We start from the raw sequence: 23,968 nt of genomic DNA on the forward strand, positions 1-23,968 counted from the left end.
TTTAAAATGTTATCATTTGGTATTTTTCTTTTTGGTCGTGGAAATAAATATCAAAGCCAAACTAATTTAAATTTGGCTTATTGCATTGTCAAAACCATTTAAAATGGAATCAACTTTGGGGCTTTTTTGGACTGTTTTTACCACAGAAAATGAATTAACACAACTCCCTGCCCAGCTCCAAGTAAAACCAGCTCTGAAAATTCCCTTCTCCAAGGAATGTTTTTCCTGGAAAAAAAAAAAAAAATCCACATAACCACTAATTTTTCTCATTATTTTGTTGGGATTTTTGCAGAAAATTCTCATCTTGTGTGTCACATTTCAGACTGTGACCTAGTTCAGGAAAGTGAAACCCGTTCCAGCTGTGGCACAGGCTCTGCAGCCGAGCTGGGAGACATTCCTGGTTAAAAAACAACGGGTTTAACTTTCACTTTGTCCTAATTAGAGAGAAATTAGGGTTTGGTTCTGCTTCAGAGCAGAGCCCTCACACCCTCACAGGCCTTGCTGGGCCTCACTTCATTTTTTAAGCACCAAACCAGTGAAATTTGGGTAATTCAGTCTTGCAAATCCACATCCAGCCCTCCTGGGGACTCCCGGCTGTGCTGTCAGGGCAAGATTTAATTAAAACTTCATTTAATTAACCCCAAACCTTTAAAACATTCATTTCCAGGGCGCTGGTTTCACCCAATCCGTGTTCCCCAAGTGCTTTTCCCTCTCCCAAGGATTTTTCCCTGCTCACCCTGTGCTTTCCTGGTGTTCCTAAGGGTTTTTCCCTCTCCTGGTGATCCCAAATGTTTTCCCTATGCTCTCCCACTGATCCTGATTTATTAAAAAAATCCCAAGTGTTTTTCCTGTGCTCTTCCCAAGTGTCATCCCCATGCTCTGTCCCTGTTCCCAAGGGTTTTTCCCCATGTTCCCAAGATTTTCCCCATGCTCTCCCTGTTTTCCCAAGGGTTTTTCCCTCTCCCAGTGTCCTGAAGAGTTTTTCCCTCTCCCACTACTCCAAGTGTTTTCCCATGTTCTCCCCATGTTCCCAAGGGTTTCCCCATGCTCTCCCTGTTTTCCCAAGGGTTTTTCCCCATGCTTTCCCTGTGTTCCCAAGTGTTTCCCCATGCTCTCCCTGTTTTCCCAAGGGTTTTTCCCCATGTTCCCAGGGGTTTTCCCCTCTCCCAGTGTCCTGGAGTTTTTCCCTCTCCCAGTATTCCAAGTGTTTTCCCATGTTCCCAAGGGTTTTTCCTCAAGCTCTCCCTGTGCTCCCAAGTGTTTCCCCATGCTCTCCCTGTTTTCCCAAGGGTTTTCCCCATGTTCCCAAGCGTTTTCCCCATGCTCTCCCCATGTTCCCAAGGGTTTCCCCATGCTCTCCCTGTGTTCCCAAGGGTTTTCCCAAGGGTTTCCCTATGTTCCCAAGGGTTTTCCCAAGGGTTTCCCCCTGCTCTCCCCGTGTTCCCAAGGGTTTTCCCAAGGGTTTCCCCATGCTCTCCCCATGTTCCCAAGGGTTTCCCCATGCTCTCCCTGTGTTCCCAAGGGTTTTCTCCATGTTGCCAAGGTTTTCCCCATGTTCCCAAGGGTTTTCCCAAGGGTTTCCCCATGCTCTCCCCATGTTCCCAAGGGTTTTCCCAAGGGTTTTCCCAGGCTCTCCCTGTGTTCCCAAGGTTTTCCCCATGTTCCCAAGGGTTTTCCCAAGGGTTTCCCCCTGCTCCCCCTGTGTTCCCAAGGGTTTCCCCATGTTCCCAAGGGTTTTCCCAAGGGTTTCCCCCTGCTCTCCCCGTGTTCCCAAGGCTTTTCCCCATGTTCCCAAGGGTTTCCCAAGGTTTTCCCCCTGCTCTCCCCATGTTCCCAAGGGTTTTCCCAGGCTCTCCCCATGTTCCCAAGGGTTTTCCCAAGGGTTTCCCCATGCTCTCCCCATGTTCCCAAGGGTTTTCCCAAGGGTTTTCCCAGGCTCTCCCTGTGTTCCCAAGGTTTTCCCCATGTTCCCAAGGGTTTTCCCAAGGTTTTCCCCATGCTCTCCCCATGTTCCCAAGGGTTTTCCCAGGCTCTCCCTGTGTTCCCAAGGTTTTCCCCATGTTCCCAAGGGTTTTCCCAAGGGTTTCCCCCTGCTCTCCCCGTGTTCCCAAGGCTTTTCCCCATGTTCCCAAGGTTTTCCCCATGTTCCCAAGGGTTTCCCAAGGTTTTCCCCCTGCTCTCCCCATGTTCCCAAGGGTTTTCCCAGGCTCTCCCCATGTTCCCAAGGGTTTTCCCAAGGGTTTCCCCATGCTCTCCCCATGTTCCCAAGGGTTTTCCCAAGGGTTTTCCCAGGCTCTCCCTGTGTTCCCAAGGTTTTCCCCATGTTCCCAAGGGTTTTCCCAAGGTTTTCCCCATGCTCTCCCCGTGTTCCCAAGGGTTTTCCCCCTGCTCTCCCCGTGTTCCCAAGGTTTTCCCCCTGCTCTCCCCGTGTTCCCAAGGCTTTTCCCTCCCCTGCTCACCCCCTGCTCCCCCCGTGTTCCCAAGGTTTTCCCCATGTTCCCAAGGGTTTTCCCAAGGTTTTCCCCCTGCTCTCCCCGTGTTCCCAAGGCTTTTCCCTCCCCTGCTCACCCCCTGCTCCTCCCGTGGCCTCTCCAGGTGGTTCCTTCAGCGAGGAGACGGAGCAGAAGTTCGACCACTTCAGGGGACTCACAAATAACAACGTGTCTGCCCGGTAGAATTCCCACTAATTTAAGGAAGCCAGGACTCCTGCTCCGGCCCTTCCCGAACCACTGCACCCCAGGAAATCCAGCCTCCACCAAAACTCTGAATTCCGGGTGAATCATTCCTGAAGAAGCCTCTCCCTCCCCAGTTTAGGTGCTCAGGCCACCCCTCGGTGCCTCCTGCAATTCCAGCTCTCCTCAGCTCCAGCTCTCCACCATTCCAAAGATTCCTCCCACATTTTGCAGCACTCCTCTCCTCAGGTTGGGTGCCAACCACCCCGAAGTGCCTTCATCCTTCATTTCCAAGGCATTATTTGGGAATTTTCAGCTCTTTTCCACTCCCGTTTGTGCTGCTGCTTCCTGCACTCCTCCTCAGCACTGACTCCGTTTAGCAAGGAAATAAAAGGAAATTTTTGGGGTTTTTTTTAAAAAAAAAGGAAAAAAGGAGCAGCTTTTTGTGAGCAGAACAGTGTAAAGCTGAATTTAATACTGCAGTGAAACACTTGGATCCAACGCTCCGGAGGGGAGCAAACAGCAGAATGTGGAAATTTCACAGGGAATTTCACGTGGAATTTCACAGGGAATCTCACAGGGAATCAAAGCTCCCTGAAGCAACCCCTCAGCACCCAGAACTCTGCAGATTCCCAAGGATGAGGCCTCTGGGTTGGGAATTCCCATCCCACAGGGATCCTCCAGCCACCAGCTGCTGTGCCCATCCCTCCTGCCTGGATATTCCATCTTTTTTTTTCCAAGGATGAATTATCCTGGTGCACCTCGCAGAGGGAATTTCTGCCTCTGTGGGAATTCCCAGTTCTCCTCTGTTTGTTTGAGGACACACTTTGCTACAGAGCTCCAATAAAAACCTTTTCCCTGGAAAAAGAAAAAAATCACTTTAGAAGGCCTTGGTGTATTTCTCCTCAGAATTCCTGGAAGTTTGGGGGTTTTCCGCCTCTCCTACAATCAAAATTACCTGGAATTCCAGCTGATTCCACAGGGATTCCAACTGGCTGCAAACTTCCCCCAAACCCCAGCTCACAGGGATGTTTGTGAGGCTTAAAAATGCAGAAATATTTTGAGCATTTGTCATTTCTCCAGCTGGCAAAGGGTTTTAACCTCCTGGCAATTGGAAAATTCCAGTTCTCCCTCAGAATTCCAGACTGGAGCACCAGCAGAGCTTGGCATGGGGGTGAAAAGCTCATTTTAAACCCAGCTCTGGGCACATCAACACAGGCAAATTCTGGAGGTTTTTTTTCCCTAATGAGCAGATCCCAACTTTCCTCACCAACAGGGAAGTTTAGGCTCTTGAAACTCTATAATAAGGAAAGAATTCCCTAAAACTTGAATTCACTGCCTGTCAGTTTTCTGAACAACATTACAACAAACGTGGAACAGATTTTTGAACTCCCGCCCTTGTTTAGAGTTGAATTTTGGCCCCCCAAAAATTCAGATTTTCTTACTCTTAACGCCTACTTTTTGTTAGAAAACAGAGCAGGAATAAGGAATAAAGAAACCACCTCGTTCCTGCAGGCGAACAAAGAATTCCAGCGCTTCCCAGGGCTCCAAAAACAAAAACAACCCAACAAGAATTCCCATTCCCAACTTTCCCAAGCTGATCCATAAAGGAACACCCCCGTGGCGCTGCCTGCTCTGCATGCATTTAATAGCACAGCCATGCTCATCTTTACAGCCTTTTTTTGGGGTTTTTTGGGGGGTTTTTTTGGGAATTATTCCTCCTGATCCAAGGATTCTGGCTGGAAAACTTCAGTCCCTGTGGGCTCGTGCTGCCTGTGCCTCCAGCCCAGGGCGTGGGACACGAGTCTCCTGGCCACCGCCGTGTCCGTCTGCGGCCTCTCCTTCCCCAGCTGCAGCAATTCTAGGGAAAAAATTGGGAAAAATGGGAAAAAACTTACCCAGCTACACCTTGGTCAAGGAGAAATTCGTGGTTAAATCCCAAAAAAATCAGCTTTTTTTTCCCCGCTGTTTTATTCGTTTATCGACATCAAATCTTTCCGTCTCGGCGGATAAATTGTTTTTTTATTTTTTTTTTAGGATGGAATTCCACGGTTTTCAGTGGGATTGTTTGGTCACCATAAAGGTTGAGGGTTCTTCTGCTGTGTGGAAAAATCCAGGAATTCTTCCTGGTCAAATTCCCAACGTCCCATCCCTGTGAATTGGCAAAATTCCCAGCATCCCATCCCTTTCCATGCAAACCCAGGCAATTTATCCATTTATCCAACTGAAATGCCTCAAAACCAGCTGCCAAAATCCTTGGAAAACAGCAAGGAAAATTAAAAAAAAAATAAATTTCTGCATTTTAAATTATATCTAAATATTTCAGATTATTTGGGAAGCCCCTTGGTCAGTGCCTTCCATTTTTTTCTGGATTGCTGCAATTCCATCTGCAAGGAAATCCACCAAAATTTCACCAAGCTCACAATAATTTGGGGATTAATTAATCAATTATTCATCAATTTGAAGTTGTTATCTACACAGCAAGGGGGGACTTTGTTTTTCCAGAAGTTTCATTCATTAAAGAAAAACAAAACATAATTTAAAAAAAATTAAAAAGAGACACTGTCAGCTAATTCAAATCCAAATTTGCGTTTGGAAAATAATCAATTGAAACTGGATACCAACAGGATTTATGTTTAATTATTCTATTTAATTATTAATAAATTAATAATTAATTTAAAATAATTTTATTTTCATTTAACGTGATTCAGAATAGTGGATAAATGAAAAAACAGATGAAGGGGAGATGCAAATAAAGCAAATTTTTGGATGTTTCCTTTAAATGCAGCAGTGCTGAAACTCAGGAATTGGTCGCTGTGACAGTGTCCCTTTAAAGCATTAAAATTGGAATTTATTCTGACTGCAGTGAGCTGGAAAATCCCAGGAATTGTTGGTTCAGAGTCTCTGCTGCTGCTTTGCTTTCCTGTGGCAACTGGACCTGATCAATCTGATTGAAAGGCAATGAAATCAATCAATCAATCAATCAATCAATCAATCAATCATCAATCAATGGTAATCAATCCACTGATGTTCATGGCTCAGCTTCACCATTTCTCCTTCCTGAATAAAATTATCCAACCACAAGATTGGGTTTGTCTCCTTTGGATTGCCAGGGGGAGAGGGAAGAAGAAAATTCCTGGGGAATCGGATGCTTTGCCTCCCAAAAAAATCCCAATTCCAGCACAACCCTTCCCTTCCAACTGCCCGAAAGAGCAGCAAATTACACCAAAAAAATAAAAAATAAAATTAAATCTGAATTCCAGCGAAATTCCACAGCACAGCTCAGTGCCAGGAATCCATCCAAACCCCAACCGGACAAACAACTGGTCCTGGATAGGAATTTGTCACCTGGAGCAGTCGGGAGCGGGAAATCCAAGAAAACTGGGGGGAATTTGGGGAATTTGGGAATTTGGAATTTTGGGAATTTGGGAGCTTACTTGGTCTCTGGAGCGCCTTGAGCTTGGCCTGCTTGGAGGCGTGGATCAGGGGCCGGATCCTCAGGCAGGGGTAACGGCGGCCCAGGGCCTGCGACGCTGCAGGGACAAAAGGGCCGGAATTAACCCCAAAAATCAGATTATGGAACCCTGGGAATAGGGAATGTTCCTCTGCCCGTCCTATTCATCCTGCTTGGGACGCTGCATTAACCCCAAAAATCAGATTATGGAACCCTGGGAATAGGGAATGTTCCTCTGCCCGTCCTATTCATCCTGCTTGGGATGCTGCAAGGAACACAAAGTGCTGGGATTAACCCCAAAAATCAGATTATGGAAACCTGGGAGCATTCATCCTGCTTGGGATGCTGCAAGGAACAAAAGGGTCAGAATTAAACCCAAAAATCAGATTATGGAACCCTGGGAATAGGGAATGTTCCACTGCCCATCCTATTCATCCTGCTTGGGATGCTGCAGGGACAAAAGGGCTGGAATTACCCCAAAAATCAGATTATGGAACCCTGGGAGTATTCATCCTGCTTGGGACGCTGCATTAACCCCAAAAGTCAGATTATGGAACCCTGGGAATAGGGAATATTCCACTGCCCATCCTATTCATCCTGCTTGGGATGCTGCAGGGACAAAAGGGCCGTAATTAACCCCAAAAATCAGATTATGGAAACCTGGGAATGCTCACCCTGCTTGGGACGCTGTGCAAGGAACAAAAGGGTCAGAATTAAACCCAAAAATCAGATTATGGAACACTGGGAATAGGGAATATTCCACTGCCCATCCTATTCATCCTGCTTGGGATATGCTGCGGGGAACCCAAAGTGCCAGAATTAACCCCAAAAACCAGATTATTAGATTGTAATCAAATTACTATCAGATAATAACATATTTATATTAATATATAATATTATAATATATAAAATGTCATAATACATGTAATATATATAATATAAATATATAATATATAAATAATACATTATTATTATATTATAAGCAATAATAATATTTTATATATTATATCTCATTTATATATAATATATATTATATTTTTATATATTATCATAAATTTTCTATTATATAATATTATGCATAATATATATTTATATTTATATTTATAAATACATATTAGATTATTATCAGATTCTATGTTGGTACAGGGAATATTCCACTGCCCGTCCTATTCATCCTGCTTGGGACGCTGCAAGGAACACAAAGGGCTGGAATTAACCCCCAAAAAAATCAGATTATTAGATTATAACCCTATCATTATCAGATAATAATCTATTTATATAAATATATTCTATCTAATATAAATATATAATAATATATAAAATGTAATAATGTATTATATATATCATATAAATCCCACTGCAAACTGGTTCAGTTTGCAGTGGGATTTATATGATATATATTATACATTATTACATTATATATATATTACATATATATATATAATATAATATTAATAATGCATTAATTATTGTAATATTAATTGATATAATATATTAATAATATCTATGATTACTGGGAAGGGGCTGGGAGCTCTGGGTGCCTCCATCCCACCCCAAATACCTGCGGAGAGGCTGGAGAAGATTCCCAGGGCGTGGGTATCATCCACCCACTGGATTTTGAAGCCGCCCTCGCTGCAAGAAAAAGGAATAATTTGAATTAAAGCCAAGAAAAACGAAGCCCCAATAACACCCAGCAGCCCCACGAGGGGTTTTCAGTGTTTTTTGGTGTTTCCCAAAACATCATTCCCATTTTAAACAGGGGGAAAGGGCAGGAAAAGAGGGAAAAGGGATATGAAATGTGCCCTTTTCGAGGCCACAATGTGAAATTACCCCAAAATTCTGCTTTTCTTCTCAAGCCCAACCTCCGTTTCAGGGGTTGGCTCCCAGCACCAAAATATTGACATTTCTGCAGTTTTTCCCAGGCACAAAAATAAAAACCAAGGGATTTATGAAGTGGTTTTGGGGTGAAATCTCATAAAGAGACTTAAAACCAGGATTAAATTGCAGGAAAAGCCCCTTTGAGGCACACAGAGGTGAAACTAAAATCCACAAATTTGGAATAAAGCTGGGCTTCAAACCAGGATTAAACTGCAGGAAAAGCCCCTATGAGGCACACGGAGGTGAAATTAAAATCCACAAATTTGGAATAAAGCTGGGCTTTAAAGCCCCTTTGAGGCACACAGAGATGAAACTAAAATCCAGAATTTGGGTGCCAGAGCCCTGGAGAAAAGCTGGGCTTTAAACCAGGATTAAAGTGCAGGAAAACCCCCTTGGAGGCACAGAGAGGTGAAACTAAAATCCACAAATCTGGAATAAAGCTGGGCTTCAAACCAGGATTAAAGTGCAGGAAAAGCCCCTTTGAGGCACAGAGAGGTGAGATTAAATTCCACAAATTTGGAATAAAGCTGGGCTTTAAACCAGGATTAAAGTGCAGGAAAAGCCCCTTTGAGGCACACAGAGGTGAAACTAAAATCCACAAATTTGGAATAAAGCTGGGCTTTAAAGCCCTTTTCAGGCACACAGAGGTGAAACTAAAATCCAGATTTTGGGTGCCAGAGCCCTGGAGAAAACTGGGCTTTAAACCAGGATTCAAGTGCAGGAAAAGCCCCTTTGATGCACAGAGAGGTGAGATTAAATTCCACAAATCTGGAATAAAACTGGGCTTTAAACCAGGATTAAAGTGCAGGAAAAGCCCCTTTGATGCACAGAGAGGTGAGATTAGATTCCACAAATTTGGAAGAAAGCTGGTCTTTAAACCAGGATTAAAGTGCAGGAAAAGCCCCTTTGATGCACAGAGAGGTGAGATTAAATTCCACAAATCTGGAATAAAGCTGGGCTTTAAACCAGGATTAAACTGCAGGAAAAGCCCCTTTGAGGCACACAGAGGTGAAACTAAAATCCACAAATTTGGAATAAAGCTGGGCTTCAAACCAGGATTAAACTGCAGGAAAAGTCCCTTTGATGCACAGAGAGGTGAGATTAAATTCCACAAATCTGGAATAAAGCTGGGCTTTAAACCAGGATTAAAGTGCAGGAAAAGCCCCTTTGATGCACAGAGAAGTGAGATTAAATTCCACAAATCTGGAATAAAGCTGGGCTTTAAACCAGGATTAAACTGCAGGAAAAGCCCCTTTGAGGCACAGAGAGGTGAGATTAAATTCCACAAATCTGGAATAAAATTGGGCTTTAAACCAGGATTAAAGTGCAGGAAAAGCCCCTTTGAGGCACAGAGAGGGGAAGGTGAAACTCCAGTCCAGGACCGCGCTCCCTGCCCTGCTCACTCCCGGCGTGGCTCACTGGAAATCGGAGAACATTCCCATCAGATCCTCGGTTTTCAGCGAGGAGGGGAAGTCGTAGATCTCGGTGACGTGGCCCAAGTCCCCCTCGCTGAGCTGGGCCTCTCCGTAGCTGGAACAATCCACGCTGATCCTCTCGATGCTGATGTCCTTCAGCGTCAGGTTCCCGATGATCTGGGAAGATCCAAAGCGAGGATTGGAAACGGAAAGCACGAGCCAGGCTGGAGCTTCACCCCCTCGGAGGCCAATCCTCACCTCGGCCACTGCAACCCCACCTGACCGCCCAGGACATGGAATCTCCTCCAGGCAGAGATTCCCTCCACCCAGGGAGCAATTCCCTCCACTGAGAACATGGAATCCCCTCCCAGAACATGGAATCTCCTGCAGGGAGCAATTCCCTCCACCGAGAACATGGAATCCCCTCCCAGGACATGGAATCTCCTCCAGGGAGAGATCCCCTCCATCCAGAACACGGAATCTCCTCCAGGGAGAGATTCCCTCCACCCAGGACATGGAATCTCCTCCAGGGAGAGATTCCCTCCATCCAGGACACAGAATCTCCACCCAGGACACGGAATCTCCTCCAGGGAGAGATTCCCTCCACCCAGGACACGGAATCTCCTGCAGGGAGAAATTCCCTCCATCCAGGGAGCAATTCCCTCCACCCAGAACATGGAATCTCCTCCCAGAACATGGAATCTCCTCCAGGGAGCAATTCCCTCCACCCAGAACATGGAATCTCCTGCAGGGAGAGATTCCCTCCACCCAGGACATGGAATCTCCTGCAGGGAGCAATTCCTTCCTCCCAGAACATGGAATCTCCTGCAGGGAGCAATTCCCTCCACCCAGAACATGGGATCTCCTCCCAGGACATGGAATCTCCTCCAGGGAGCAATTCCCTCCACCCAAGGAACAATTCCCTCCACCCAGAACATGGGATCTCCACCCAGGACATGGAATCTCCTCCAGGGAGCAATTCCTCCCCCTCTCTCCCCAGATCTTCCCTCAAGTCACCTCTGCCAGGAGCTCTGCTGTGCAGTCGTCCTCGAGGCCGCTCTGCCTTGTCCCCTCCCTGTCCCCTGCAGCCGAATCCAGGCCCCTCCACAGCGCCTCGGCCACATCCGAGCGTTCCTTGTCCTCCTCTTCCTCCCCGGGCGCCTTCCTGCCGCAGATCCGCCCGGGAGCGCCGGGATCGTCACCACGGAGCAGCTCAGGAGCAGCCAGAGCCTCACCTGGGCCTTCCAGAACCTTCTGGAGGGGTTTCTGCTCCACCTGGCCAGCGCCGGGGCTGCCCAGCTCACCGAGATCACCCCGGCCCTCCTCGGCATTCCTGGAACCCGGCTCTGCCGGCGGGGATCGGCTCCTGCTGCTCTCCAGGGTCTGTGTTTCCAGCAGTGGGGACTCTGCCAGGGCTGGGTCTGTCACTGCCACGGGCTGGGCTGGCCCACGCTGGGCTCTCGTGGTCAGATCTGCCCCAGGCTGGGCTCTCGTGGTCAGCTCTGCCCCAGGCTGGGCTCTCGTGGTCAGCTCTGCCCCAGGCTGGGCTCTCGTGGTCAGCTCTGTCCCAGGCTGGGCTCTCGTGGTCAGATCTGCCCCAGGCTGGGCTCTCGTGGTCACCTCTGCCCCAGGCTGGGCTCTCGTGGTCAGCTCTGTCCCAGCCTGGGCTCTCGTGGTCAGATCTGTCCCAGCCTGGGCTCTCGTGGTCAGATCTGTCCCAGCCTGGGCTCTCGTGGTCAGATCTGTCCCAGGCTGGGCTCTCGTGGTCAGATCTGCCCCAGGCTGGGCTCTCGTGGTCAGATCTGTCCCAGGCTGGGCTCTCGTGGTCACCTCTGCCCCAGGCTGGGCTCTCGTGGTCAGCTCTGTCCCAGGCTGGGCTCTCGTGGTCAGCTCTGCCCCACGCTGGGCTCTCGTGGTCAGATCTGCCCCAGGCTGGGCTCTCGTGGTCAGATCTGCCCCAGCCTGGGCTCTCGTGGTCAGATCTGTCCCGGGTTGGTCTCTCGTGGTCAGATCTGTCCTGGGTTGGGCTCTCGTGGTCAGATCTGCCCCAGCCTGGGCTCTCGTGGTCAGCTCTGCCCCACGCTGGGCTCTCGTGGTCAGATCTGTCCCGGGTTGGTCTCTCGTGGTCAGATCTGTCCCGGGTTGGTCTCTCGTGGTCAGATCTGTCCCGGGTTGGGCTCTTGTGGTCAGATCTGTCCTGGGTTGGGCTCTCGTGGTCAGATCTGCCCCAGGCTGGGCTCTCGTGGTCAGATCTGTCCCAGGTTGGTCTCTCGCAGTCACCTCTGTCACACCCAGCTCTGTCCTGCTGCCACCGTGGTTCTCCGAAGGGCTGGAGCTTTTCCCACGCTCCGACCCTCCGGAATCCCGCCTGGATTGCTTCTCCTCCTGCAGCTGGCCCTGGACTTCGCTGCCCTCTGGAACGGCGGCGCTGGCGTGGCTGGACTCCTGCTCTGCTGCTTCGGGTGGGTGCTCACTGTGTGCAGCAGTCGGGGAATGGGAACAGTCCTTATCCCGGCTTTCCTGCTCGCAGGAATCGTGGCTATTCCCTGAATCCTTAGGCACCTTCTCATCACACAGAGGATGCTCAGCGCTGCCTTTTCCTGGCACATCCTCAGGCTCCTGCTGCTTCCCGGGGCCGCCCCCAGCCCTGCCCAGCTCCTGCTGGGCGTCCCGGCTGGAATTCCTGGGGCAGTTTTCACCTCCAGGCGCCGCATCCCCGTCGGGCTCTGCCTCCCTCTCCCTCCAATTGGCCTTTTTCCTCTGCGAGATCCCTTTGGGCACGTACGGGGCTTTGTCTGGCTTCCTCCTGGGCGGCCTGGTGATCCTGCCCGAGCCCACGGGGGCGCGGGGCCCGTCCCCGTGGGTGTCCCCGGGGTGCCGCAGCCGGGCCCCGCGGCCGCCCCGGCCCCAGGGCTGCGCCGCGCCCCGCGGCCGGCCCGCGCCGCTCCCGGGCTTTTGGTCGCTCGAGGTCTCGCTGGGAAGCCTGGGATGGCGAGAGGGGAGCAGGGGGAAACCCAGGGATGTGGGGTTTGCCAGAGGAAAAGGAGGAGCGAATTCCCCCAGGGAAAATCTCCTTAGGGTCTGGGAGGTGCCACTGGTAATGGAGACTTCAATGGGACACGGTGGCTTTGTGCCCGATCCGAGGGCTGGAGCCTGGCTGAGCCAGGCTGGGAGAGCTGGGAATGCTCCAGGGAGAGCTCAGAGCCCCTTCCAGAGCCTGGAGGGGCTCCAGGAGAGCTGGAGAGGGATTTGGACAAGGGATGGAGGGACAGGACAGAGGGAATGGCTCCCACTGCCAGAGAGCAGGGATGGATGGGATTTTGGGAAGGAATTCCTGGCTGTGAGGGCGGTGAGTGGCTGGGATGGAATTCCCAGAGCTGCTGTGGCTGCCGCTGGATCCCTGGAGGTGTCCAAGGAGCAGCCCGGGACAGTGGGAGGCGTCCCCAGAAGGTGACAAAGGTTGGCACTGGGATGAGTTTCGGGTCCCTTCCAAACCATTCCAGGGTTCCGTGGCTCGGCTCACCTGACGGCCGAGTGACAAATGACCGTCCTCCTCCTCCAGCCCTCTCCCACCGAGAAGCTGCTGAGCAATTCCATGTTTTCCACCGTGCGGTGGATCAGGTACCTGAGGCGGCTGGACAGGGGCGGGAACAGCAGCACTCTGAAAGGAGAGAGAGCACCAGAAACGTGCAGGAAGGGATGGGAATGCTGGAAAAATTTAACCCCAGCACGGGATTTAAATCAGAAAAAAAGCCAAGCTGGACTTGATGATATTATATAGAGCATTTATGCCTTCCCACATACATTTTACACATCAAATGGAGAGCGGGGAGGCTGGGAATGCCTGACCCCCAAGACCTTTCCTGGACTCTCATTCCTGCTGTATCCGTATGCGAAGCACCAGCAGAAAGCTGCTTTTGATCCCCTCCCTCCCAGGCTGAGTCTAATTTCATTTCTCTCTTAATATCTCTCTTATTCCGCAACATTTCTAAATGGATATTTATCTCAAAATTTATATACAAATATATACTACATAAACCTTCTGTCAAACTTCAAAATTTCTCTACAAATCCATTTCCCACACGGAAACCGGGAATAAACCAAGAATGGATAAATAAACTCCACGCTCAATGTCACTGCTGCCACACGGTTGACAACAGCACACGGAATTTCTCTGCCAAACGTTTTATAAAAAAAAAAGAGCACCGAAACAAATATTTAAGGTCATGACAGGCCGGCAGGGAGCTCAGCTCAGCGTTGCCACCCGGGATTGGGCTCCAAAGGTCGCTGGATTTGGGAACAGATCCAGGTGGAGCCAGGATGAGCAGTGAAAAGCACCAAGGGCCCAAAGCCCAGCCTGAAGGCGTGACCGGGAGAGGAGATCCCAGCACGTGGATCTCCACATCCAGACCCCAAACGCTGCCGGTTTCACCCCAGAAAAACGACAAAAACCACGAGCCCGGAGTCTCCGGGCAGCCGCGGGTCCTGCCCGGGCCGGGACCCACCGCTGGTGCTGCCCCTGCTCCAGGAACTGCTGCAGCTCCTCCGCGATCCTGCCCACGAACTCATCCTCGCTGGGCGACAGGAAAACGCCGTCCATGGAGCGCAGAGCCAGCGCGGAGAGGGGCGGCTGCGGGGACAGGGACACGCGTGGGGACAGGGACACGCGTGGGGGAACAGGGACACACGGGGAGACAGGGACACGGGTGGAGGGAAGGACAGGGACACGCGTGGGGACAGGGACACGCGTGGGGGGACAGGGACACGCGGGGAGAGAGGGACACGCGTGGAGAGAGGGACACGCGTGGGGACAGGGACACGCGTGGGGGGACAGGGACACGCGTGGGGACAGGGACACGCGTGGGGGGACAGGGACACGCGGGGAGAGAGGGACACGCGTGGAGAGAGGGACACGCGTGGAGAGAGGGACACGTGTGGGGACAGGGACACGCGTGGGGGGACAGGGACACGCGTGGGGGGACAGGGACACGCGTGGAGAGAGGGACACGCGTGGGGGGACAGGGACACGGGTGGGGGGACAGGGACACGCGGGGAGGGACAGGGACACGCGTGGGGGGACAGGGACACGCGTGGGGACAGGGACACACGTGGGGGGACAGGGACACGCGTGGAGAGAGGGACACGCGTGGGGGGACAGGGACACGCGTGGAGGGACAGGGACACACGTGGGGGGACAGGGACACGCGGGGAGGGACAGGGACACGCGTGGGGGGACAGGGACACGCGTGGGGTGTGGAACAGCCACAAACCCCCGCCCATGGGCGCTCAGCATCCCCTACAAATCTCCCCCGCCCCTCCGCTGGCTCCGTCTGCACCCCGCCACCCCCTGCCCTGGGCATCCCCAAATCCCTCCCCGCCCTGGGAATCCCCATTTCCCGCTAGCCTGGGCATCCCCAGCACCTCCGCATCCCCCTGTCCCCCTTTCCAGGGCGCCCCCAGCCCCCCATCCCGCCCCTGCATCCCCCTGCCGCCCCTCTCCCAGCGCAGCCCCAGCGCCACGTGCTGCCTCCTGTCCCCACCATCATCATCATCCTCCTCCTCATCATCACCACCCCAACCCCGAGCCCCCATCGCGCCCATCCCCGCACCCCCGGTCCCCCGCGCCCCCCGGCCCCGCACCCCGGGGTCCCCCCGGCTCCTCCCGCGCGCTCCGGGGTCCCCCCGCGCCCGCACCGCCAGGCCCGGCCGAGCAGCGGATCCGGTGCGGCGCCTGCGCCCGGCCCCGGCTCCTCCCGGCCGGTCCCGGCTCCTCCTCCTCGGCCCCGGCTCCTCCTCCTCGGTCCCGGCTCCTCCCGCTCGGTCCCGGCTCCTCCCGCTCTGTCCCGGCTCCTCCCGCTCGGTCCCGGCTCCTCCTCCTCGGCCCCGGCTCCTCCTCCTCGGTCCCGGCTCCTCCTCCTCGGTCCCGGCTCCTCCTCCTCGGTCCCGGCTCCTCCTCCTCGGTCCCGGCTCCTCCTCCTCGGCCCCGGCTCCTCCTCCTCGGTCCCGGCTCCTCCTCCTCGGTCCCGGCTCCTCCCGCCCGGCCCCGGCTCCTCCTCCTCGGCCCCGGCTCCTCCTCCTCGGCCCCGGCTCCTCCCGCCCGATCCCGGCTCCTCCCGCCCGATCCCGGCTCCTCCCGCTCGGTCCCGGCTCCTCCCGCCCGATCCCGGCTCCTCCCGCCCGGTCCCGGCTCCTCCCGCTCTGTCCCGGCTCCTCCTCCTCGGCCCCGGCTCCTCCCGCCCTGTCCCGGCTCCTCCCGCTCGGTCCCGGCTCCTCCTCCTCGGCCCCGGCTCCTCCCGCCCTGTCCCGGCTCCTCCTCCTCGGTCCCGGCTCCTCCTCCTCGGTCCCGGCTCCTCCCGCTCTGTCCCGGCTCCTCCCGCCCGGTCCCGGCTCCTCCTCCTCGGTCCCGGCTCCTCCTCCTCGGTCCCGGCTCCTCCTCCTCGGTCCCGGCTCCTCCCGCCCGGCCCCGGCTCCTCCCGCCCGGTCCCGGCTCCTCCCGCTCGGTCCCGGCTCCTCCTCCTCGGTCCCGGCTCCTCCCGCTCAATCCCGGCTCCTCCCGCTCTGTCCCGGCTCCTCCCGCTCTGTCCCGGCTCCTCCCGCCCGGCCCCGGCTCCTCCTCCTCAATCCCGGCTCCTCCTCCTCAATCCCGGCTCCTCCTCCTCAATCCCGGCTCCTCCTCCTCAATCCCGGCTCCTCCTCCTCAATCCCGGCTCCTCCTCCTCAATCCCGGCTCCTCCTCCTCAATCCCGGCTCCTCCTCCTCGGCCCCGGCTTCTCCCGCCCTGTCCTGGATCGTCCCGTCCCGTCCCGGCTCCTCCCGCCTGATCGCGGCTTTTCCGTGCCCGTCTCCGTCTCGGCTCGTCCCGCTTGGTCCGGGCTCCTCTCGGCCTGTCCTGACTCTTCTCCCTCGTCCCAGTTCCGTCCCTCTCCATTCCCGGTTCTGTCCCTCTCCATTCCCAGTTCTCTCCCTCTCCATCCCAGTTCTGTCCCTCTCCATTCCCAGTTCTGTCCCTCTCCATTCCCAGTTCCGTCCCTCTCCATTCCCGGTTCTGTCCCTCTCCATTCCCAGTTCCGTCTCCATTCCCAATTCTGTCCCTCTCCATTCCCAGTTCTGTCCCTCTCCATTCCCAGTTCCGTCCCTCTCCATTCCCGGTTCTGTCCCTCTCCATCCCAGTTCTGTCCCTCTCCATTCCCAGTTCCGTCCCTCTCCATCCCAGTTCCGTCCCTCTCCATCCCAGTTCCATCCCTGCAATTCCAGCTGGGAAAGCAGCACAATTCCACATCACCTGCACAGGGTTAATTCCCACACTGTCCCAGCCTGCCCCAGCCTAGATCATTAAAATCACGGAATGCTTTGGATTAGGAGGAATCTCCGATTTGTCTCCTCTATCTGCTGACTTCCACGTGGATTTGATGCTTTTCTTCCTTTCCCTCTTTTGCAAATATCACTTTTCTCAGGCCTCTCTGCTCCTCACCCAAAAAAAAACCCCAGAACCTGTCCCCAGGTCCCCATGGCACATCCAGAGCTCCAGAAGTGACCTGGGGTTTTTTTTTTGGGATTACAGAGCAGGATCAGGCACAAATCCTGCCCCAGACTGGAATAATTCCACCCACCTGAGTGTGGAATTTGGAATGGGAGAAGAGGAGGAGGAGGAAGATGCTTCCTGGTGGGATTACAGAGGAATCCTGTGCAGGAAAAAAAAGGGAAAAGGAGGCACATCCTGCAGCCAGGTAAACAAGGGGGCCTGTGCCAAAGGCAGCCCCAGTTTGGAGCTGCTCCCGTTTCCCAGTTTGCCCCAGGAATGTCTGTAACCCACTGGGATTCCTGCCGGGGCCCGGCAGCTTTCGGGCTGGCTCTGTCACCACCTGGTCCCTCCTGCTGCCGGGCCCTGGCTGCTGCGTCAGAGTGACAGTAAAAGGGTTTTAAAATCATGGGGATTTAGGGTTAACAGGAAAATTAAGCTCAGTTGGCCCTGGAAAAATAAACACCCTGAGCACATGGAGAACTTGTACTTGCTAGAACTGCACCTGTACATGGTAAATGATATAATTGTTAGATGGGATGATTGTTTAGTAATTGAATGTAATTACTGTTTAATCATAAGTATAATCATGAGAAACTGTGGTCAGGGGACCTAAGATCACGAGAAACTCATGTCAATGTATACAATAGAACAATATAAGTTTAATAATTAATATGTAAGTTATATAAGGACAGAATATAAAATATGTTCAGCTCGAAAGCCGTGTCGGAGTCAGATTTGGGTCTGCACCCCTGGTTCCCAGAGCTCTCAATAAAAGCACCTGCAGATAAAATCACACCTGTGTGCTCCTGAACGCTAACAAGAGCTGCTGCAGGACAGCACAGCAAGAATTAAACACACTCATGTCATTAAATAATTAAACATAGGACACAAAAAAGGGTCACTTCGCTCTCTCTGCTGTCTCTCCTTTGCAGGTTCACCCTGTTCATCACGGGCACACCGAGCTGGCTGGTTTCCCCCAATCCTTTACAAACCCCAGAATTCTGCCACAAGTATCAAGAAACTTCCAAAACGGTTTTGGGAAAAGCTGGGCGCTCCCATTCCCTCCTGCTGCCAAGCCAGGAGTTCCAAGCACCCCGCAACACCTGGAATTATAAATATGATCAACGTTACAGCAGCGTTCAGATTAACTCAGTCATTTGAGGGGTTCCAGGTTATCACTCCCATCTCAGACCAACAATTCCTTCTCTAAATTAGCCTGAAAAACCTCGGGATTGCTTTGGATTGCCCCAAAATCCTTCTGGCTGTCCCACAGGGAGATGTCGTGGATGCTGCGGAATCCTGTCCCAGAAAAATCCCGGGAGGGCTCTGCTCCCCTGGGCTCTATTTCATTACCAGCGGTGCTCTGTAATTAGCCCTGGGCTCTCTAATTAGCGCTGGCTGATTTCTCCCTTTGTTTGCCGGGGAGGGGGAGCTGAGGATGTCTGCGATTCCCGGGGATGAGCCGGGTTTAACCAGGCAGGGACCAAAAATCCTTCAAAAGTCACGGTCAGGGCAGGGATGGAGCCCGGGCGCTGCTCCTGACCCCTGGGATGGGACAGAAACTTCCAGAGGGTGAAAATGAGGCGGCTCCGGAGGAGGATCCGCAATGAAATGGAGGAGGAAGGGAATTGGAGGGAGAATAAAGCAAAAAGGGATGGAACAGCCTCGGGACAGGAGGATCTGGAGCAGCAGAAACCAGGAGAGTGTTGAGGATTTTCTCCTGCTCCCTCATTCCAAAGGCTCCAAACATCCAGAGGCAAAACCACGGCTTTGATCCTGCCAGGAGCCCTCAGCCGGGCAATCCCAGCTCCTTCCCAGGGCCAGAGCGGAATTTCAGCCACCAAATCCTTCCTGCCACAGCTCCAGACACTCCAGACACGGAACCGCTCCCAAAAACTGCGCCCAGCTCCAGGGAAGGTGTCCAGACCTGGAGGACAGGGACAGCCAGAGCTGAGCCCAGGAGAGTTATCCTGAGAAATCCATGGAATTCCTGAGGACAGGGACAGCCAGAGCTGAGCCCAGGGGTGTTATCATGAGAAATCCATGGAATTCCTGAGGACAGGGACAGCCAGAGCTGAGCCCAGGAGAGTTATCCTGGGAAATCCATGGAATTCCTGAGGACAGGGACAGCCAGAGCTGAGCCCAGGAGAGATATCCTGAGAAATCCATGGAATTCCTGAGGACAGGGACAGCCAGAGCTGAGCCCAGGAGAGTTATCCTGAGAAATCCATGGAATTCCTGAGGACAGGTACAGCCAGAGCTGAGCCCAGGGGCGTTATCCCGGGAAATCCATGGAATTCCTGAGGACAGGGACAGCCAGAGCTGAGCCCAGGAGAGATATCCTGAGAAATCCATGGAATTCCTGAGGACAGGGACAGCCAGAGCTGAGCCCAGGAGAGTTATCCTGGGAAATCCATGGAATTCCTGAGGACAAGTACAGCCAGAGCTGAGCCCAGGGGCGTTATCCCGGGAAATCCATGGAATTTCCTGAGGACAGGGACAGCCAGAGCTGAGCCCAGGGGCGTTATCCCGGGAATTCCATCACCTCCTTCCCACATAATCCACTGGTTTTCCATGGCTGGAGGTGCCACACAGCCCAGCACGGCCCCACCGAGCTCCAGCCAGGATTGCCAGCAGCAGTTGGCAACCATGGAGCAGCTGGATTTGGCCAACATCTGTCCAGCAGCCCTGGGCCAGTGAACAGCTGGATTTGGCCAGCGCCCACCCAGCAGCTCTGGGCCAGTGAACAGCTGGATTTGGCCAGTGCCCACCCAGCAGCCCTGGGCCAGTGAACAGCTGGATTTGGCCAACATCTGTCCAGCAGCCTCGGGCCAGTGAACAGCTGGATTTGGCCAGCGCCCACCCAGCAGCCTCGGGCTGGTGGCCACAAGACAAAGGCAGTGGCCAAAGGCGCCTGTCCCCTCAGGCACAGCTGGGTTTTCACTTCCTGGCCAGGGAGAGGCTCAGGAGACCCAACCATCTCTGCCCTCTCAGCTGAAGGCACTGGGAAAGAGGAATTCCAGGAATTCCGGCCCTGCCATTTCCATCTTTTGCACAAAGTGAGGTTTTCTCCCCATGGGTGAACTGGAGAAAGCAGCAACGCAAATCCCCGCTGACGCTGTTGAGGCAGGACGGGAATGAAGAGAAGAGTAAAACTCTGATTTATTTCAAAATGCATCACTCTCCACACAGAGCTTTGTCCAGGCTAATTCCATTGATCCTGAAGGGAAAACAACGCACACCATTGGTGCACAGTGCATGTTAGAACTTAACTATAAACAATGTGAACCACGAGGAGATAAAACCTCTTATTTGCATTCTTTTCCAACAGATTCCCAGCTTCTGCCTGCTTAGAAACTTTTCGTTTCTCTCTTTGACTGAATCTGAGATCCACACCCCGCTGCCCACCTGGGCTGGGGCCAAAAATCCAGAAAAAAAGCCAGGGGCCTCATAAAATCGGGGTAGCTGGCCGGACAGAACACACATCCAGTCAATATAATTAATGCAACATTCTCCATTTATTTGAGAGAAGATGGAAGTTTTTATAAGCTTCTACATAGTTTACAAAGGCACTCTCATTGGCAAGCCAACATTGTTTACCTTTGTCTTAAGGTGGCCTAAACCTCCCACTATAAACCTGTGCTGCTTCACACCCAGACAGCCCAGTGCTCCCCATCACACCTTAATACAATTTCTAACTGCGCCATAAACTCTTAATTTCTAACTGTGCCACAAACTCTTAATTTCTAACTGTGCCACAAACTCTGAATTTCTAACTGTGCCACAAACTCTGAATTTCTAACTGTGCCACAAACTCTTAATTTCTGTGTCACAAACTCTTAATTTCTAACAGTGCCACAAACTCTTAATTTCTGTGTCACAAACTCTTAATTTCTGTGTCACAAACTCTTAATTTCCAACTGCGTCAGGGGCTTGGAGGCCTCACAAGGCCCAGATGTGAGGTCTAGGCTGGAGTAGCTCAAATCTCGTAACTGATGTCCTCTCTCTCTCAAAAACGCCACGAGACAGAAACACCTGGAAAACGGCTCTGGAATTCCGGCCGGGGTGGTGCAAACAGAGCGGAGCACCCCGAGTGTCCTCGGAGAAGGGGCTGGCGGGAATGCCCAGCTCCCCCTTTTCCCAGCCAGGCTCAATGGAAGGCGCCGCTGGCGAGAGGGGGAATCCTCCCCGGCCAGACCGGCGTTCCACACCCAGGAAGGGCGTCCTGAGGTGGGGAGGAACCCGGAGGAACCTTCTCCAAGGCCAGCTCGTGGTTTTCCACCTGCAGCACGGCGTGGGGCAGCAGCTGGGGCGGGCTGGGGGGCTGCGGAGCCCTGGGCTCGCTGGTGTCGGGGCGGAAGGACGCCGGCTCCTTGCTGAAGGTCGCCGTCTTCTCCACGGCGCTGCCGCGGCCCAGCAGGGAGGCGAAAGCGGCGCGGAATTCGGCGTTGGAGGCGTAGACGATGGGGTTGAGGGCAGAGTTGGCCCAGCCCAGCCAGGTGAAGGCGCTGAGCACGGCCCTGCTGACGCACGGCTCGGGGGCACAGAAGGGCACCAGGCAGTTGAGCACGAAGAAGGGCAGCCAGCAGCACACGAAGACGCCCATGATGATGGAGAGCGTCTGGAGCACCTTGGTCTCCTTCCTGAGGGAGTTGTTCAGGGAGGTTTCCCGAGGGCGGCCGCTGCGCCCCGCCGGTCTCTCCAGGGAGGAGATCCTGCGGAGCTGGCGCCGGGCGATGCGGAAGAGGCGGCCGTAGGTGCCCAGCATGATGGCAACGGGGATGTAGAAGCTGACGAGGGACGAGGAGATGGCGTAGGCCCCGCTGAGGCTGGGGTCACAGCTCCCCTCCTCCGCAGAGCCGTTCAGGCCCGGCTGCTCCCGGCCGGGCGGCCCCCGGGCCCTGTGCCACCGCAGCTGCACGGGGATGAAGGAGATGAGGAGGGACAGCAGCCAAGCCACGGCGATGGTGATGAAGGCCAGGCGCTGTGTCACCCTCCTGGGGTGGAGGAAGGGGCTGGCGATGGCCCAGTAGCGCTCGACGCTGATGAGGCACAGGTGGAGGATGGAGGCCGTGCAGCACATGATGTCAAAAGCCACCCAGAGGTCACAGAAAGCCCCGAAGGGCCAGAAGCCCAGCGCGTCGCTGGCGGCTCTCCAGGGCATCACCAGGACGGCCACCAGCAGGTCGGACACGGCCAAGGACACCACGAAGAGGTTGGTGACCTTGGAGCGCAGGTGTGGGAACCGGAGCACGGCCGCGCACACCAGGGCGTTCCCCAGCAGCGTGCAGAGGATGAGGAGGGACAGGCAGGCGGCCGCCACCACCCGCAGGGACAGCGGGGACAGCCTTTGTCCTGCCCGGCTGGTGGCACCGAGCACGTCCTGCCCGTGCCCAGCTGCTCCTGCCGAGGGGTGAAACCCATCCATGGCTGCCCCGTTCGTCCCGTCCTGCCGAGGTGTCTCAGCTGCTCAAGCCTCCATCAGCATCCAGAGCCCATTTTCCCTCTTCTCTCTGCTCCCACAGCAGCTCCAAGCTGCAATCCAGCACAGGAAAAGTGGTAGAACCTCTCGCTGCTTTCCAAGATTCTGCTGACAGGATTTGTGGATTTTTGGAGCTTGGATTTTCCCTCCTGCCTCCCACGCCAGTTCCCTTCCTCTGCTGCTCCCAGGAGCCAGAACTCACCCCCAGGGCTTTGCTGCAAACCTTCCTCCCTCTCCTCTCTCCTCTCTCTTCTTCACCTGCTGGCGCTCCTGCAGAATTCCCAGATCCCTTTGGTGGCCAGGCTGGGATCCGTGCCGGGAGGGGTCTGAGCTGCCTCTGCTCCCTGCTCACAGCCCCCTGCTCTTCCCCCTGCAGCCAAATCCCTCTGGGTTGGGTTTGCCTCAGGTGGGATCTGCCTCTGCCCCGGGAACGAGTGAGAATCCACAGGGTGAGTCACTGGGAATTCGGTGAGAGGGGAAATAATCATTCCAGTCAGATTGGAGGGTCCTCGACGCAAATGAGCACAGAAATTGATGGTGATTTCTGCATAAAAGGTGCCTGATTTCCGTGCCCAGCGCTGAGTCACAGCTCAGAGATGACCCCAAACCAATCACTCCTCCCTGCCCCGAGCTGGTGCAAAACTGCCTTTTAATGTCCACTGCAGAATTCCTCCTCCAGGGGGAAAAAAAAAAAAAAAGTCAAAAAACACATCTAAAAATCCTGTACAAACCTGGAAGGTTTTTCTTTTTGAAAGTCTTGCCCGAAGCAGCCTCAGATCTTTTTTCAGCACAGGTTACCTGCAGAACCAGCGAGGATGCTGAACACCACCTGCAGAAGCTTTTTAGTCTTTAATTAATGGATTTTACTTTCAGCAAGGATGCTTCTCTTTCAAGTTCATCACGATTTCCTTAATTCCCAGTTCATTCCACATCAGCTTTCACCTCAGGGATAACTGCAAACATCAACCAGAAAGTCAAGCTCCTTTTCCAGTCAGGTGTGGCTGTGGCACTTGGGGACACGGTTTGGGGGTGGCCTTGGCAGTGCTGAGGCCACTCTTGGGCTTGATGGTCAGGAGGTCTTCGCCAACCTTAACAACTCTAAAATTTTCTATTTTGGAGCTCCCAAAGGATTTCCTGAAGCCTCCTGGCTTGGGATGTGCCACCATGAGCTGCCACTGCCATCCTGGGCTGTGACTTACCGAGGTGACAGATCCAGTGTCACCAGGCTGGTTGTGAGATCCAGTGTCACCACAGCTCTGTGACAGGTCCAGTGTCACCACTGCCCTGTGTGACAGATCCACTGTCACCACTGCCCTGTGTGACAGGTCCAGTGTCACCCTGCTGTGTGACAGATCCAGTGTCACCCCTGCTGTGTGTGACAGGTCCAGTGTCACCACTGCCCTGTGTGACAGATCCACTGTCACCCTGCTGTGTGTGACAGGTCCAGTGTCACCACAGCTCTGTGACAGGTCCAGTGTCACCACTGCCCTGTGTGACAGGTCCAGTGTCACCCTGCTCTGTGTGACAGATCAGTGTCACCCTGCT

At 53.7% G+C, this 23,968-nt stretch overlaps 3 protein-coding genes and 1 long non-coding RNA gene across 4 annotated transcripts in view; 2 read left to right on the plus strand and 2 right to left on the minus strand.

Moving 5' to 3' along the window:
- The window catches only part of LOXL2 (lysyl oxidase like 2), a 55,354-nt gene extending 49,598 nt beyond the window's left edge, over positions 1-5,756 (plus strand). Inside the window, exon 13 of the mRNA XM_077789242.1 lies at positions 2,596-5,756. Within this exon, the coding sequence (XP_077645368.1) occupies positions 2,596-2,675 (80 nt within the window). The 3' untranslated portion in view covers positions 2,676-5,756. The remainder of the gene's footprint in view (positions 1-2,595) is intronic.
- R3HCC1 (R3H domain and coiled-coil containing 1) lies at positions 4,304-15,172 on the minus strand. The gene is made up of 9 exons (XM_077789243.1): positions 15,114-15,172; positions 13,925-14,049; positions 12,943-13,080; positions 11,711-12,402; positions 10,437-10,840; positions 9,424-9,596; positions 7,688-7,758; positions 6,110-6,205; positions 4,304-4,533 (listed from the first exon to the last, which is right to left on the minus strand). The coding sequence occupies exons 2-9, from the start codon at positions 14,017-14,019 to the stop codon at positions 4,385-4,387; spliced, it is 1,818 nt and encodes a 605-aa protein (XP_077645369.1). The 5' UTR covers positions 14,020-14,049; positions 15,114-15,172; the 3' UTR covers positions 4,304-4,384.
- A 1,000-nt stretch (positions 15,173-16,172) lies between these two features.
- On the plus strand, positions 16,173-17,997 carry LOC144247738 (uncharacterized). The gene is made up of 3 exons (XR_013341292.1): positions 16,173-16,285; positions 16,981-17,146; positions 17,874-17,997. It is a non-coding gene; the product is annotated as an uncharacterized LOC144247738 (long non-coding RNA).
- A 2,958-nt stretch (positions 17,998-20,955) lies between these two features.
- Positions 20,956-22,449, minus strand: LOC110480328 (D(1) dopamine receptor-like). The gene has a single exon (XM_021548175.3). The coding sequence runs from the start codon at positions 22,367-22,369 to the stop codon at positions 21,092-21,094; it is 1,278 nt and encodes a 425-aa protein (XP_021403850.2). The 5' UTR covers positions 22,370-22,449; the 3' UTR covers positions 20,956-21,091.
- Between the last annotated feature and the right edge of the window lie 1,519 nt (positions 22,450-23,968).

Source organism: Lonchura striata, chromosome 32 (genome assembly GCF_046129695.1).
Source record: "Lonchura striata isolate bLonStr1 chromosome 32, bLonStr1.mat, whole genome shotgun sequence".
NCBI classification, from domain to species: domain Eukaryota; kingdom Metazoa; phylum Chordata; class Aves; order Passeriformes; family Estrildidae; genus Lonchura; species Lonchura striata.

Coding starts and splice junctions, on each gene's coding strand:
- R3HCC1 (XM_077789243.1), bottom strand. CDS start 14,019: ATGGACGGCGTTTTCCTGTCGCCCAGCGAGGATGAGTTCGTGGGCAGG. Junction 10,841..11,710: donor TGGCAGCAGGACAGAGCTGG/GTGTGACAGAGG, acceptor TGGCAGTGACAG/ACCCAGCCCTGGCAGAGTCC. Junction 9,597..10,436: donor CAGCAGAGCTCCTGGCAGAG/GTGACTTGAGGG, acceptor GGATCTTCCCAG/ATCATCGGGAACCTGACGCT.
- LOC110480328 (XM_021548175.3), bottom strand. CDS start 22,369: ATGGATGGGTTTCACCCCTCGGCAGGAGCAGCTGGGCACGGGCAGGAC.